General features: G+C 48.8%; 1 protein-coding gene across 4 annotated transcripts in view; it reads right to left on the bottom strand.

Annotated features, from left to right (window-relative positions):
• Positions 1–15907, bottom strand: part of Cmtm8 (CKLF like MARVEL transmembrane domain containing 8) — a 60831-nt gene that overhangs the window by 6992 nt on the left and 37932 nt on the right. For 3 of the 4 annotated variants that reach the window (XM_048423210.3, XM_048423209.3, XM_048423211.3), the window contains one exon: positions 3694–3867. The exons of the other annotated variant lie outside the window; for it this stretch is intronic. In XM_048423210.3, the coding sequence (XP_048279167.2) occupies positions 3694–3867 (174 nt within the window). The remainder of the gene's footprint in view (positions 1–3693; positions 3868–15907) is intronic. 4 annotated transcript variants of the gene reach the window in all.

Below are 15907 nucleotides of genomic sequence, written 5' to 3'. Positions count from 1 at the left end.
ACAACCACCTAGAACCCCAGTTCCAGAGGACTCGGTGCCTCCTCTGGCCTCCCTGAGCTCCTGCACACACACAAATAAAATAAAATAAAATAAAATAAAATAAGCATATATTTAAAAAAATACACAAAGAAACCCTGTCTCGAAAAACAAAAACAAAGTGTTCCTTATAGCTGAGGTAGTAAACCAACAAGGAGGACTCTAATCAAAGATCAGGTGATAGAGTCAGACTCTCTCTCAGATGGTTCTCTTTATCTACCATGTGCAACCCAGAGGTTAAACCCAGGTTGGCAGGTTTGGTGACAAACACCTTTCACCTGCTGAGCCATCTTGCTGCCCACTGCAGCTCTGTACACGAGTTCAGGAGATCTGAACTCAGATCCTCAGGCTTGTATGGTGAGCCCTTTGTCAATGGGACCATCTTAGCCCACTACTTAAGCTCCCCCTCCTCTCCAGCACCCCTGCCAGGGTTTCTGTGTAGCCCTGGAACTCTGTAGTCTAGGCTGGTCTTGAACTCAGAGATCTGCATGCCTCGGCCTCCAGAGTGCTCAAATTAAAGGCATGTGCCACCCCCAGCTTGTTTTTCTAAAAATAAAATAAAATAAAAATATTTATTTAATGTGTATGAGTATTTGCTTGCAAATATATATGTGCATCGTGTGTGTGCAGTTCCCAGGGAGGCCAGAAGAGGGCGTCAGATCCCCTGAACCTGGAGTTAGAGGAGGTTCTGAGCTGTGTGGGTGCTGGGAACTGAGCCTAGGTCCTCTGCAAAGAGCAGCAAATGCTTTTAACCACGGAGCCATCTCTCCAACCCCCAGATTCAAGTTTTAAATTGACTTGATTATACTCAGTTATGCACAGTACTTCCTAGGGTTAATTTTTTTTTAAATTCACACTTATTTATTTTGTGTATGTCCTTGTATCAGGCTGTGTGTGTGTAAGGTCAGAGGACAACTTCTGGGAATCAGTTCACCAATTCCACCCTGTGGGCCCCAGGGATCACACTCAGAACATTGGTCTTGGAGACAAGCACCTCTACGTGCTGAGCCACCTAGTCAGCCTTGGGGTTTGGTATTGGAGTCTCCCTCTGTAGCCCAGACTAGCCTGGAATTGGAGCCCATCCTTCTGCGTCAGCCTCCTGGACGTGGGGATCATAGATGTGAACTGATTCTTTACTTTCTTTCCAATTTTCAAGACAAAAAGGTGCTTAGAGGTCACCTAAGACAAGACCTTCAGGTATCAGTAGGAACACTGAGTCTACAGACAGTGGGAAAAGCCCTGAGACAATGGGTAGGTCTCTTTGGGGCATGTGACCCAAAACGAGAAACTCGAGAGTTCTTTCATAGAACAGCCGAGCAGTCAGAGCAGTCTGGTTGTCTCCTTCCATCCCAGAAACACAGATCAACTCCAAGAACACGCCCGTCTCAAAGGCATGACCCAGAGGCTGGACATAACACGTCCTCTTCTGTTACAGTAGCTACATTCAGGCTCCCCCTGTGGCAGGTGGCTGGGAAATGTCTAGCTGGACAGAAACCTTTAGACTAGAGAAGAAAATGGTAGCGAGGGAGAAGGGGCAGTCCCCGGCCCTGGTGCTGAGCCAGAGGGACAGAGCTGGCTGACCCGGCTCACCTGCAAGCATTCCCCAAACCTGCAACCCCCAGTCCTGGTGCTGAGCCAGCGGGACAGAGCTGGCTGACCCAGCTCACCTGCAGGCATTCCCCAAACCTGCATGTATTTAAGGAAGCAGCTGGGAACACAAATCCTTTGTCTCCCATTGACACCAGCAATTGCCAGCAAGCAAGAACATACCTCAGCTGCTGGAAGAGACAATCTCTTTTCTTTCCTTTTTATATATTTACTAATATTTATCTTGAGATTAAGGTTCCTGTAGCCCAGGCTGCCCTCCAACTCATGATTCCTATCTGAGAAGCCTCCAGCCTCCACCATGCTCAGTTTATGTGGTGCTGGGGATTGAACCCAGGGCTTCATGCACCCTAGGCAAACGCTCTACCCACTGAGCTCCACGCCCAGCCCCACCTCACTCTACTGTGCTCTCCCGCTCTGTTGCCATGGCTACTGTTACACCACAGTACCAGCTACTTCTGAATCCAACATCCAAACGACTTTGCCCTGCCCGGTGTCCATGGGGAAAGGGGACACTGACTCCCAGGGCCACCTGTCTGGTCCTGGATGGTCATAAGCACCTTTCACGGGATCACTTTCAGAATGAGATACAAGTGCTTAAAAATGCCAGTGGAGAATCTTCACTTTGGGATGTGGGAAAACAGTCACAAGTTAATCCATTCTATAAAGCAAAAAGAGCCTTGTGTCTGTTTGGGTTTACTTGGACTCTGAAGGCAGCTCAGAAAAAAGAGGCGCGGGCTTACTTTGAGCAAAGACAAGTGTGTGAAAGTCTGCCGATGTAACCTCGGGTCACAACTCCCAAGGAGGCTGGCTTTCAAGTCATCAAGTCAGAAGAGTGTGTGTATGTGTGTGTATTATTTGGAAACAAAGTAAACCAATATATCTTTAGAGTTTTATTTTATACATGCATACATGTGGTGCCACTTTAAAAGAAATATATTATTATTTTAAATGAAACAGGGCCTTTCTATACATAGACCAAGATAACCTTAAATTCACTATTTGGCCAGCTTGAGTTCAAACTTAAGATCTCCTTGCCTCAGTTTCCCAAGTGCTGGAGCTGCTAGGATTATTTCGGCATGTACCACCACATCTATCTGTCTGTCTGTCTATCTATCTGTCTTTGGCAGGGTCTCATGTATGGCAGGTGAGCCTCAAACTCCACATGCAATGAAAACGAACTTCTGATCCTCCTGCATCCGCCTCCCAGACGCCGAGACTAGAGGTGTGACACACCATGTCTATTTAGGTAGTGCGGAGGATTGAACCCAGGGCTTTGCGCATGCCAGGCGAGCACTCTTCCCACTGATAATGGCCACTTCCAATTCTCTGTCAAGACTTCCCACGCTACAAGGCACTCCCTTTGGCCTGAAGATTGTGTGATCACCACTGTTATCCTGTATACGGCACGGCACGCTGTCTGAAGCCAGGACAACAATCCAAACCCTTTAACTATTTGTGCTTCCAAATGGAAAGACACCAATTTTGGTAGTTTGTGTATCTGTGGTGCAGGGATTTAAACACGTGACCTTGGACATCCCAAGCTGGTGCTCTACCACTGTGCTGTACTCCAGAGTCAACCACCACACTACTACTTCTGTGTGTGTGTGTGAACTACCACACTACTACTTCTGTGTGTGTGTGTGTGTTTCCCTTTTCCCTTGCTACTGGTCATAGAAAGCAAGGCTTCCCACACTCCAGTTCCTCCCAGAATCCGCGTGTTTCAGCCTCCCATGCTCCTTTTTCGTTAGTCATGCACAGAGAACTGTGATGTAGAGTTTGAAAGAAGGAAGGTCTGGATACAGTGGTGTCCTGACACCCCTGTTTTGTAGGTGACACTGTTTATAGTGACAGAGCCCTGTTTTCCTTGACTCAGTTTGTCTGAAGATGTTCTGTGCGCAGGCCATCACGAAATGAGGGATCATTTGTTGCGCCGGGCTTCTCCAGCACGGGCCTGTCCTGTGTGAGCGGAGGTGACCCTGAACCCCCAAGAAGACACTCGCGGTCCCACCTCATAGCCCTGAGCAGGTGTAGACCCTGAGGTAGACTTACCACTGTGGTCCAGGGCACCTGGGGAATCCTGGTGTAGGTCATGGTGATGTAGACGATGAGGAAGAAGACAGTGAGGACCCAGTAAAAGACAGCGACAAACATGACCCAGCCAAAAGCAGGGACGCGGAAATACTCAGTGCCCGCGATAAGCGTCCATACTAGCAGTCCGAAGACCTGCGAAGTAGCAGCGGTGATGCAGAGAGGCAGAAGTAAAGAGGAAGAGTGAACAGAAAGGAAGGCCATTAGTCAAAGTGCCCATTACAACCTGTCCACATTGAACAAATGTCCACACACATGATCATACACCCACACATGCCCACACTCATGTGCATACCCCCCTCATTTACATAATTAAAAAAACCCTTTAAAACAAATCCCCCCCCCCCTTATACTACGTCTCAGATTCTCCGTCATAGCAACAAGTAACAAATACAATTCCCGCGTATAGACCACATCCCAGGAGAAGCCCCTGGAGTTCACGGGGCTTTGGCTATAGGGCCGTGTCACGCGGGCCAGGCTCTCTTCTGTGGTGTCCTTCTTTGTGCTAAACAAAGCAGTTTGGCCTATTGGCCTCTCACATCGCAGCCTGGCTCATTTTAGACAGAGACAAATTAGAAAAGAAATCACGGGTGGCAGCAAGTCCCCGTCTGCTCTGCTGGTCTAAATGGCCAATTTGGAGAGCACACTTTTTGTCACTCAGTGCATCCTGGGAAATTCTGGGATGAAGTTGCTATGTTACAGAGGTCAGTCAAAGCCATTCTGGGTTTAGCAACACGCTCCCTGAGCACCTGCTCTTCAGACTGAACCTGGTCTCATTCAGTCACAAATGTGAGAGAGGCACGGTGTCACCGAACTAGAGGAATTTACTCCGTCATGTGTTAGACACATTAGTACGGCCTGTTTCAACACAGCTGACAAACAACGGTCATGACTATACGCAGTTCATGGCCTGTATTGATCGGTGATGATGATGATGATGATGTGTGTGTGTGTGTGTGTGTGTGTGTGTGTGTGTGAGAGAGAGAGAGAGAGAGAGAGAGAGAGAGAGAGAGACGGGTGGGCAGGTCAATCCCAGGTGTTGTTTCTCAGGTGCCATCCACCTATTTGAGGCAGGGTCTCTCGCCGGGACCTGGGTTGTCCCTTTTGCCGGGCACCTCTGCCTCCTCAGCACCGGGACTGGAAGCCTGCACCACAGCGCCAGGCTTTTCAGGTGGGTGCTGGGGATTGAACTCGGGTCCTCATGCTTGCGTGTCAAGTACGTTACTCATCGAGCCATGGCCCTAGCTCACATGACCCACTTAATGCAGCCAACGAACACAGCCGGGCTTTCCCTTTTCTATTGCCTGTGATTTCATGCCTAACAGGAGGAGGCCGTGGCCTCCTGCATGAAGCCTAAAACGGTCGCCTTCATACAAGTCTGCCAGCCCCTGCTCGACACCCCACATGCTATGCATCAGGAAATATGTCAGCGTGCATGTGTATATGCACACACATCCACACACACAGGGTTTTGTTTCCTATGTTTTTTTTTCCCCAAATAAATCAGGTTATTAATACGTAGCGCTAGAGACTGTAAGAGAAAAGGGCACCTCCCTCCTGGAACCACATCCACTCCAGCCTGTCGGCACCCTACATCTGCTAAGGGTTTTGCTTCAGAGTCACGGACTCACTCTTCTGGGGGCCCTCTGTCTATTGCCTCTCAAGTCTGTTCAGCAAGCATGGCGACCATCTTCATTTATCCACTAGGGGGCACCAAAACACTGCTGATAAATGTTCAGAACCCCTCCCCCCCCCCCCCCCCCAGTGCGGGCTATCTGCAGACTGTGGCTTGAGGAAGAATTATGGAGTAGAAGCGCTAGAAGGAGCTTGACTCTCATTGTTAGTACCAGAGGTGGCCACATCCGACAGGAGGTAAGGATGAATTAATGTGAAGACCTAGAAGGCCAATTTAATCCCTGTGTCCTTGGCCTCTAAGTGATGTTCATGTAGAGGTATCTCATGAACTGCTACAGAACCTTGTAACACACCCACCAGAAAATGCACCCAAGGGCCTCAGGCCTTGGGGTGGGGTGGTCCCTGACAGGGCAGCTGGCCTCTCCTTTCCCAAACTTGGAAATGAGGGGCTAGAGGTATAATAGGACTTGGGTCCAGCGCCTAGGTGGAAAGTATCCAAGGTGCCTGATGATTTCAAACCACATGGCTCTTGCTTCTATTCTGAAGGATGTCCTGAGGGTGTGTTCCCCTCACACCCTCCAGCCCTTCCTCAGCACTACTGTGGAGTCCTTAGGGTGATCGGAATAGAATGAAGCTTCCAGCCAGGGTGCTGTTAGGAGCTTGGGACTCAGGTTAATGTTACATTTTAAGATCGACCTACATGGAGGCCAGGTCACAGGAACCTGTTCTTCCTTCCCGATAGGCAGTGCAATGGGAACCTGCATACAGAGTGGGTATTAAAATATGTCACCCACAGACACGGTTGCCTTTGAGTCATCCGAACCCCTGTAAATAACCCCAATGGAATCAGTGGTCTCATGACAGCAGATTTGCATGTGGTCTGTTGCCCGTGCCCAGTCTCGGCTGAGTAGTGACACAGCAAACATTGTCACCAGCACACCAAGTTCCACGGAACTCACAGGGATTAGTGGTCTCATGTCTATTCCCTCCGGCAAGCACAGCCAAATGCTTTGTACAATCTGCAGTGAGGGCTCTTGGAGTCCTTGGCAGTGAAAGTGGTGGCCCTGTGCCCGTAATTAGAACCACAGTGCTCAGGCCGAAGTTGGCACACTTCTTCCTTCGTCACGGCAGCATGGTGAATGTCTCAGGCTTCGTGTCCCATACAATCTCTGTCCCAGCCATTCATTTTGCCACTGTAGTGTGGCTTTAGCCAGGCCAAGCAGTGTAGAACGCACTGAAGGAGGGGGAGTGGCCAAGTTTCACGGGGACTTTGTTTACAAACAAGGCAGACTGCAATTAGCCAGGCTCTCCAAGTGTGTGGTCCCAGACAGCGAGCTCCAGGGCCAGCTCCATCTAGACCTGCCGCTCAGCAGTGCTGGGAAGAGGCAGGGCAAGGGGTCACAGCCCCCATCCTCAGGCGGGTCCAGGGACTGGCCCTGGATACCCTCCCCCTTTTCCTCCCTCCTTTCCCACTGAGTGTTCCCTGCACCAGGGATTGAAGTGTGATCTTAGATGCTGTCTTAGGGTGACTGCGGTGACACAACACCACCAAAAGCCGCTTGGGAGGAAAGGGTTGACTGGAGATACACTGTAGCTCATCACTAAAGGAAAACAACACAGGGGCTCAAACAGGGCAGAAACCTGTCGCAGAGGCCGGGGAGGGGTGCTGCTCACTGGCTTGCTCAGTCTGCTTTCTCTTAGAACCCAGGACCACCAGCCCAGAGGGAGCATCACCTGCCGCGGGCTGGGCATTCCCCCATCAATCACTAATTTTAAAAAAAGCTCCTCAGGCCTGCCTACAGCCTGATCTTCTGGAGCGTTTTCTCAACGGAGGTTTTGTCCTCTCGGGCGACTCCAGCCTGTGTCAAGCGGGCATAAACCTCTCCAGAACAGATGCGAATCACGCAGCTCTGAGCTCTCAGACCTCCCAAAGGACACGGACCATCACAACAATCCTGTCAATCAGTCAAGAACGCTCTGTCCACATGAGTCACCAAGGGCAAACATCAGGCAAGCCAGAAAGCCAATGAATCTGCCAGGGCAGAGGCCCCTGTGGCGACGGCTCTATTGCTGAGCCTTTAGCGTTTCCCGAAGTTCTCAGGCAGTCCCAATGCGAGACCTGAATGGAGGGTTGTAATGTCAACCCAACTCTTGGCTCTAGTTGACGCAAGTGTTTTCTTCTGTTTTGGTGAAGCAGGGTGTAAAAGGAGAAGACGAGGAAAGGGTTAAAGGACTAAAAGAGAGCCACAGGCTCTCTAAGGAGCCTCTAAGGAGCCTCTCTAAGGAGGCAGCAGGGAGGGCTGAGGACTTGGGTCAGCTGGGAGAGTGCGACCCTAGCCAATGTGTGAAGCCCTCATCAGAGACCTCACGCCACACAAAACCAATGTAGTGGTGACATCTGTAATTATAGCACACAGAAGGCAGAGGCAGGAGGATGAGAAACCCTCAAGAGATTGGGGCTGAAGGGCTTAAGGGTTAATAGTATGTTTTGCTCTTGCAGAGAGGACCTGGGTTCAATTCCCAGCACCCACGTTGAATGGCTCACAACAGCCTGTAACTCTGGGGGAACCTGGTACCTCTGACCTCCAAAAGCACCTGCGCTCATGTACACAGACACACATACTTGTGTACATATACCCCCCCCACATAGACACACATACGCACACACACATATGCCTACACACAGACACATATACACAATACATATACCCACACATACACATATATGTTTACCCACACACAGACACATACACACATATATATGCTCATACATATAGACACACATACTAATATACATATGCCCACATACATAGACACATACACATAATTTTAAGGAGAAAAAAAAACCCTAAATAAAATACTGCAAACTAGCCTTTCCACCACGGTGTGAAGAGACACCGGCTCCCACAAGCTGTGCTCAGTCCCTTGCTCCATTAGCCATGCATGAGGTGTTCCACTCACAATCATGTGGTCTCTTTCTTGACTCTGGGAGAACTTAACCGGGGAAGGGGCGGGGCAAGAGTAGACAGAGTGCTGGACCACCAATAATCTTCAAAGTCACCCAGGGCCAGTGGCTTCCAAGTTCACTGTCTTATGTCCAAGAAGAGCAAGGAAAGCCAGGCAGGAAGTAAGCAGAACAGACGTAGATTCATTAAGGAAAAGAAAGAATGAGAGTAGGAGGGGCTCTCAGAACAGATCTGAGGAGTCTTTCTGCTCCAGAACCTTCTGGAAGGATCCACAGGTTCACATCTCCTGCATACAGGGTTTTTCTTGACTACATAGGAATTTCAACATTTTTTTTTTGTCTATTTCTGCAAGATATGCCGTTGAGACCGTGCTAGGGACTGAGCTGCACTGAATGTATAGATAGATACCTTATAATATGTTTGAAAACACATCAACCATGGGGGCTTCTAACTCTAGGTGAGCCTTACCACTTGAAGGAAACCCTTTCTCCCTCCTTAAAAGATGTTATCAACCTCTTCGAATCAAAGCTTACTTGCAAGACCAGAGGGAAGGGAGAGATTCACAAGAGAATACACAGAATTCTGCCTGAATGTTTAATCATTTTCCAACGTCCCTCCTTCGGCATCTTTCCCTGGTTCCGGCTATCCTCAGCACATCTGGGGAGAGCTCTGTTGACTCATTCTTTTAGCTGCCATGTGAGGGTCAGGAAGGTTAGCGGACACCAAGACAACCAGTAGCCTTGCAGCGGGCCAAGGCATACACGGAATACAATAGTCTCCTTTCCTCAACAGTGTGCAGCATCGCTTGGGAAATAAGGCAAACAGAGAACTAATGTAGTCATGCAGCCTGCGAGGGTCAAGGCAGTGCATTCACGGCAAGACAGGTTGATATTCCCACAAGGGAGCCTCGGGTGATTCTATGAAGGCTGTCTGCATTCCAGGCACCCACGCTGAGGATGCTGGCAACAGCCGGGCTGGCAGTTTGAGACAGCCATGGAAGAGAGTGGTTGGGACAACTGTGGCAGACTCAGGGTATTCACTGAGCAGGCAGAGATGGGCTAGAGGTGGGTTTTTGGAAACGTATCTTGGTTGCAGCACGCCACGTGGGCACATCTTCAAAATCTCCTGGGCAAGTTGGGCATCGTGGTGTGTGTCTTTTTAGGCCAAGTCAGGAGACCATGGCAGACAGAACTCTGAGTTTAAGCTAGCCTGGTCTATGTAATGAATTCCAGGCCAGCGAGGGCTACATAGTCAGACCTTGCCTCAAAGACAAACAAGCAAAACAACAAACAAACAAATTAAAAAAAAATCTCCACAAAAACAAAACAATAAAATAAAAACAACAGAAACCACCCCTTGGAATTGTTTATCTGGGGAGGAGCAACAACTTAGGACATCAGAGGTGGTCCCCGGAAGGATGTGTTTCCATATGGGATGGTCTCAGAGGACAGAGGATGGGTCCTGTTAGCCTGGCTTTCACACCATTCCAGGCTGCGCTTGCCAGCGGCTCCTGAGAGAGGGCTCCAAACCAGTCATTCTGAGTTGGCCATGCCACAGCCTCCTTAGGTAACTCATGCTGATTGAAATCACCGACTGCCTTGGCTACAAGGAGAGCTTCCACATCCATCTGCTTGGTGGGTGAGCCGGTTTGTTTTATGTCAACTCGACACAAACTGGAGCCATCTCAGAGGAGAGCACCCCAGCTGAGAAGAAAGCAGGCTGAGCAAGCCACAAAGAGCAAGGCAGTAAGTAAGCAGAACTCTTCCATGGCCTCTGCATCAGCTCCTGCCTCCAAGTTCCTGCCTGGTTTGAGTTCCTGCCCTGGCATCCCTCAGTGGACTGTGATTCAAGGCATGTAAGCCAAAATAAAACAAACAGAAAGGAAGGAAGGAAGGAAGGAGGGAAAGAAGGAAGGAAGGAGCAAAACCCCTTTCCTCCCTGAGCTGCTATTGGTCATGGTCGCAGAAAGAGTAACAAAGAAGGTGGGCCTCAAATGGTCAAGCGGGCATCTCAGTCGCCACCGAGTCCTCGGGACTCCCTCAGTGACAGCAGTGTGTGACACCGCCGAGCAGCGGAACAGCTTGACTCGCAGATTCGGCAATGAGCTGAGGAGGAAGCTAAGTGCTGATGTGGAGAAATGACGAGTTACCTCTATAGTGAAAATCAAATCCGTACATAGTGCGGCCTGCCTAGAAAAGAAGAGAGCCAAACCAGAAATATTATAGGGGAGACGACAGTTCATAGGGATGTAGAAAAACAAATTTCAAAACACCGTTTTAACACAGGCAGCTTCTGGCCTCCTCAGACTGGTGAGCCGATGAACTCTCTAGGAGGTCTGTGATATTTCAGATGAAAAGCGCTGGAAACCAGGTGCAGATACAGCCTTGTTAATATCGATATCTGCGGGGACATTTGCCCTCCACTAGTGGCTTTTTTTAAAAATCCTCTCCTTTATTCTAGGAACAAGTGAGGTGGGTTTTGTCTGAAGAAGAGAGGATCGTGGGGGATTTCAAAGCCAGCCAATAACAATGCATGTACCATTTAGAATTTCATATTTCTTTCCTTTAGCTCTGGCATCCCCAAGGCTCGCTTTGGTCTGTTCCACCGTTTAAACAGGCCTGTACTGGCCCACCAGGACAGTCACACATCAGCGTCCCCACAGGGCTGAGAGAAGCCACTGCTGCTAACCGAGCTAAATATGTGCACAGTTCACAGAAGCAGGCAGGCTCCGCAACCCCCAACATGCCTCTCTGGCCCACAGATTATTCTGAGTCTAAAGGGCTCTTGAACAGCAGCAGATACAAGAAAGACCACCCTACCTCTGCCTTTTCGTTCAGAAAATGGGGTACAGAAGCCCTGTGTGGGAGATACCCTCCCTCAGTGGCAAGGACAGTAACATTTTTATGGCCAGAGACGGGGAGTCGAGGCCTAGAGTTAGCAAAAGTGAAACTAGTTAAAATATTTCTTCCCTTGGTCTCCCTTGGTATTTCCATCCTTCCTTAACTTTTAAAAGACAACTGCTTATTTATTTCGTGTGCACGTGTATGCACGCATGTGCACACGTGTGCTGTGGAGATCAGACTACAGCTTATGGGAGTCAGTTCTCTCCTACCCTGTGGGTTCTGGAATTGGGACCCGAGTTCTCAGGATGCAAGGAGGAATCTGACTCCGGTCCTGTGACCTCCGCATGTGTCCACACACACACATACATGTGCAGACACACCCAATAAACAAACAAGTGTAATAAAAAAAGAAAAGAAAAAGTTCATACCGTCAGTCACCTAAGGACGTCGCAGCAGGCCCCACCCACTTCTACAGAGTCTCACAAGCACCACTGTGGGACCAAGCCTTCGACAAACAGGCAAAGGGAAACACAAGCCAACCTACAGCCACACTGAAGTCAGGGTGTTCTTTCTCAGACAAGATCCACAGTAAACAGGAGAGTCAGTGGCATGAGCTCTTCTCTGCCACTAAGACTTGAAATTAGCCCATGTGCAAGCATTGGGTGTAGCTATGTCTGAGCGAAATTTCCCAAAACAGGCAGCATGCCAGGTTTTCCTTCATGTCAAATGGGATTTGGGGACATCACATGAGGGGGACTGTCCACCAGGGAGGAAACTGTTGCGGGGTATTTGATCACACTGTGTAAAGATGTGTCTCCGTTTGACCTCACCTGCCTGAGGCGCCATCTGACTGAGTTCATAATGATCTGCGTGGCCAATAGCTAGCCAGGAGAGGACAGGTGGAACTTCTGGGGAAGAGATGGGAACTCTGGGAAAGAATCTGAGGCGGGAGATTGGCCGAAGAGACTCAGATGAAGTCAGATGTGTGGTATCAAGGAGAGGCAACAAGCCTCATGGCAGAACATGGATGAATAGAAATGGGTTAATTTAAGTTAAAACCAGTTAATAAAAACTGGTTAATAAAAAAATTATTAAATTTATTTAATTTAATAAAAACCAGTTGGGGACAAGCCTAAGCTAAGGTCAAACTTTCATAATTTACAAGAAGTCTCTGTGTCATCATTCGAGAGTTGGCAGTCCTGCTACAGGGAACATGGCTTCTTAGAGATCATGCCTCTGGGCTCTCCTTCCTATACACAAGGCTCTAAGGAGTTATTTATTACCACTAATGGAATCAATTCCCAACACATGTATATATACCACACACACACAAACACACACAGAGACACACACACACAAGTGTGCGCGCGCACTCACTCTCTGTGGTTGTGCGTTCCTGCCCTCTCAGTTTTCCTATCGTTTTCTCTATTCAGCACAGCCAGTGGGTGACCCTCTTCCAGGCCCTGAGGTTGTTTGAACAGTGCCTCCCATTTCCTTGGGAACTATGCTAGCCCAGCTGTTTCAGCAGCATGAAATGACCACGACTCGGGGGTTATTTTTAAACCCTCCTTGTTGAGTTATGCCAATAAAAGGGTGTCATTAGCTGAGTCCAGTACCATCTGTAAAGAGTGAAGCCATCACGCATGTGGGAAAATGCCAGGGAAGCAGAGCCCTTGGCACTGGGCCAAGAAGCACACAGCTGCTTTACAGTACATGTCAAACAAGGGGTGGGGCGGGGCAGCCATTATCCACCACGGAACAGCTGTCACCCCAAATGAGGGGCTGGAAGCCGATCACAGGATTAGGAATAGTCCCAACCAGGCCATGGGGGGATCGGAGAGGCAACGTTCAGGTGAGACCACCAGGCATAAAAGTAAAAGGACATGCCAATGAAGATATGGCTGAATTTTGAGATATCATCTATAAATCAAATACTACCTAAAAGTTCTCCTGGGGGCTAGCAAGTGCTCGCTGCTGTGACAGAGGACCTAGGCTTGAGTCTCAGTGCCTACCTGGTAGCTAACAACCATCTGTACTTCTAGTTCTGAGGGATCTGATGCTCTCTTCTGGCCTCTATGGGCACTGCGTACATGGTACAAGATATACAAGCAGGCAAAACACTCATAAAGGTTAAAAAAAAAAATTTAAATCCTTTTTAAAAAGTTTTTTTTTTTTCTGCCAGGCATGGTGGTGTAGGCCTTTAATCCTAGCACTTGGGAGGCAGAGGCAAGAGGATCTTTGTGAGTTCGAGGCCAGCCTGGCCAACACACACATAAGGAAATGAATAACGAAAACAAAACCAAGACTCTTACCCGTGAACAGCTGCTTCTCACAGGCTCCTACCTCCACCACCCTCAGCCCTGGGGCAGCAATGACCTGCTGTCTGTATCAGCCTATATGTACCTGCTGTCTGTATCAGCCTATTTGTACCTGCTGTCTGTATCAGCGTATTTGTACTTACTGTCTGTATCAGCCTATATGTACCTACTGTCTGTATCAGCGTATTTGTATCTACTGTCTGTATCAGCCTATATGTACCGTGCTGTGCCCAGAGAATGATCTGTGATAGACACGTTTTCACGTTTTGGTTTTGAACGATTGAACTGATTAAGTATATAGCAAATTAAAATAAGAGAATAAATATTGATAATGGATGGATGGACAGACGGATAGACAGACAGAAAGGCAACATAATCAAATCAGGGGCTTATAAACATCCACCAGAAAGGAACCGATGAAACATCTTTAAGACGGCCAGCTGGGGGCTAGAGAGAGGGCTCAGTGGTTAAGAGCACTTGCTGATCTTGCTGGAGATGCCAGATTTAGTTCCCAGAATCCACACGGTGGCTCACAACTGTCAATAACTCTCATTCCAAGGGCTCTGGCACCTTTTCTGACATCTAAGGACCTATGTGGTGTACTACACACACACACACACACACACACACACTCTAAGATAATTTTTTTTTTTTTTTGAGACAGGGTTTCTCTGCGGCTTTGGAGCCTGTCCTGGAACTAGCTCTTGTAGACCAGGCTGGCCTCGAACTCAGAGATCCACCTGCCTCTGCCTCCCAAGTGCTGGGATTAAAGGCATGCACCACCACCACCTGGCAAGATATATATTTTTAAAACAGTCAACTGACTGTCCTTCCAGAGGACCCAGGTTCAATTCCCAGCACCCACGTGGCAGTTCACAACTGCCTGTAAGTCCAAGATCTGACACCCTCACACAAACATACATGCAGGCAAAATACCAATGCACATAAGATAAAAATAAATTAATAATAATAATAATAATTACTATTTTAAAGAAGAAGCCTGGGCAGAACAGTGTCCCTTTGGGTTAAGCTTCAAGTAAAGGAACAACCAGCAGTAGAGAGAGGGGGAGGACAGACGGCAGTAGAGAGAGAGAGAGAGAGAGAGAGAGAGAGAGAGAGAGAGAGAGGACAGACGGCAGTAGAGAGAGGGGAAGAGAGAGAGAAAGAGAGAGGGAGGACAGACGGCAGTAGAGAGAGAGAGAGAGAGAGAGAGAGAGGGAGGACAGACGGCAGTAGAGAGAGAGGGAGAACAGACGGAAGTAGAGGGGGGAGGACAGACGGAAGTAGGGGGGACAGATGGAAGTAGAGGGGGGTGACAGACGGAAGTAGAGAGAGAGGGAGAGAGGACAGACGGCAGTAGAGAGACGGCACCATTAAATTAGGTGCTCACAGTATCCATTTAGAGGCTCATAGGGGAGTTGAGGCATCAGCTGGAGCCCCCAGTTGGGCTTCTCTCTGTAGCTGAGCTTCCCATGGCTGAACTTTCCAGCTTCTACTTTATATCACAGAACCAGATACTTTTATATTGCGGGATAAGTAGTCTGTTGGAAATGCCTTCCTTCCTTCCTTCCCACCCGTTCAAGGACATGATGTTTGTACTCTCTGACTGTTTTGCTGTTCTTCTCTCTCTGTTCCAGGTAGCGGGAAGGTCGCCTCCAGACCCCAGAGAACACTTTTAAGACTAAGGTGCCGGAGTCTGCAACAGGGTGGAGGGGGCCACACCACTTGCAGGGCCAGCTTTTCAGTGATCTCGCACAACACGTGACCGCTAACAACACAAAGTAATCACATCATTCCATATAAACGGAACCGTGCAACGCGTGACCTTCTGTGTTTGGATCTTTGTCACCAAGGTTTAGCCGTGTTGCGGCACGCATTACTATTTGATTCATTGGGTGTACACACAGCGCAGCGGCCAGGAGGATGCTGGTGTCTCCCTCGACCAATCTCCGATTTATTCCTTGGAGAGAGGGTCTCAGTGAATCTGAAGCCCACCGTTTGAGTTTGATTGGCGGACCAGCAAGCTTCCAGGATCCACTCGTCTCCACCCCAGTGCTGGTCTCCAGTCTCAGAGGGTAGAGGGACCTCTGGTGCTCCCTTCCTGCTGAACCCCATAAGGACTTTGTTTTCAAGGTTAATTTTTACTGCTCATAACCCCCCAGTGCTTCCTAGGCTAAGCATCCCGCCATCTGCTGACAACCAAGCAAGAGCTGTGGTGACAGCCGACGGCCCCTTCGCAGTAGCACTAGCTGGCAAAATGATCTATTTCATTGCCTTTTTTTTTTTTAAACCTCATTAGCCTTTCAAATATAACACGGACCTGGGAAGCTAGAGATAAAATCGTTAGCTACAAATTCACAGGACGAAGTCACTTAACTCTCAGTTAAGAACAGACTTGGCACAAGAGAGAGCA

The sequence above is a fragment of the Myodes glareolus genome, chromosome 4 (genome assembly GCF_982192425.1).
Source record: "Myodes glareolus chromosome 4, mMyoGla1.1, whole genome shotgun sequence".
In the NCBI taxonomy this organism is placed as follows: Eukaryota; Metazoa; Chordata; class Mammalia; order Rodentia; family Cricetidae; genus Myodes; species Myodes glareolus.
This window is presented reverse-complemented; position numbering and strand designations above follow the sequence as displayed.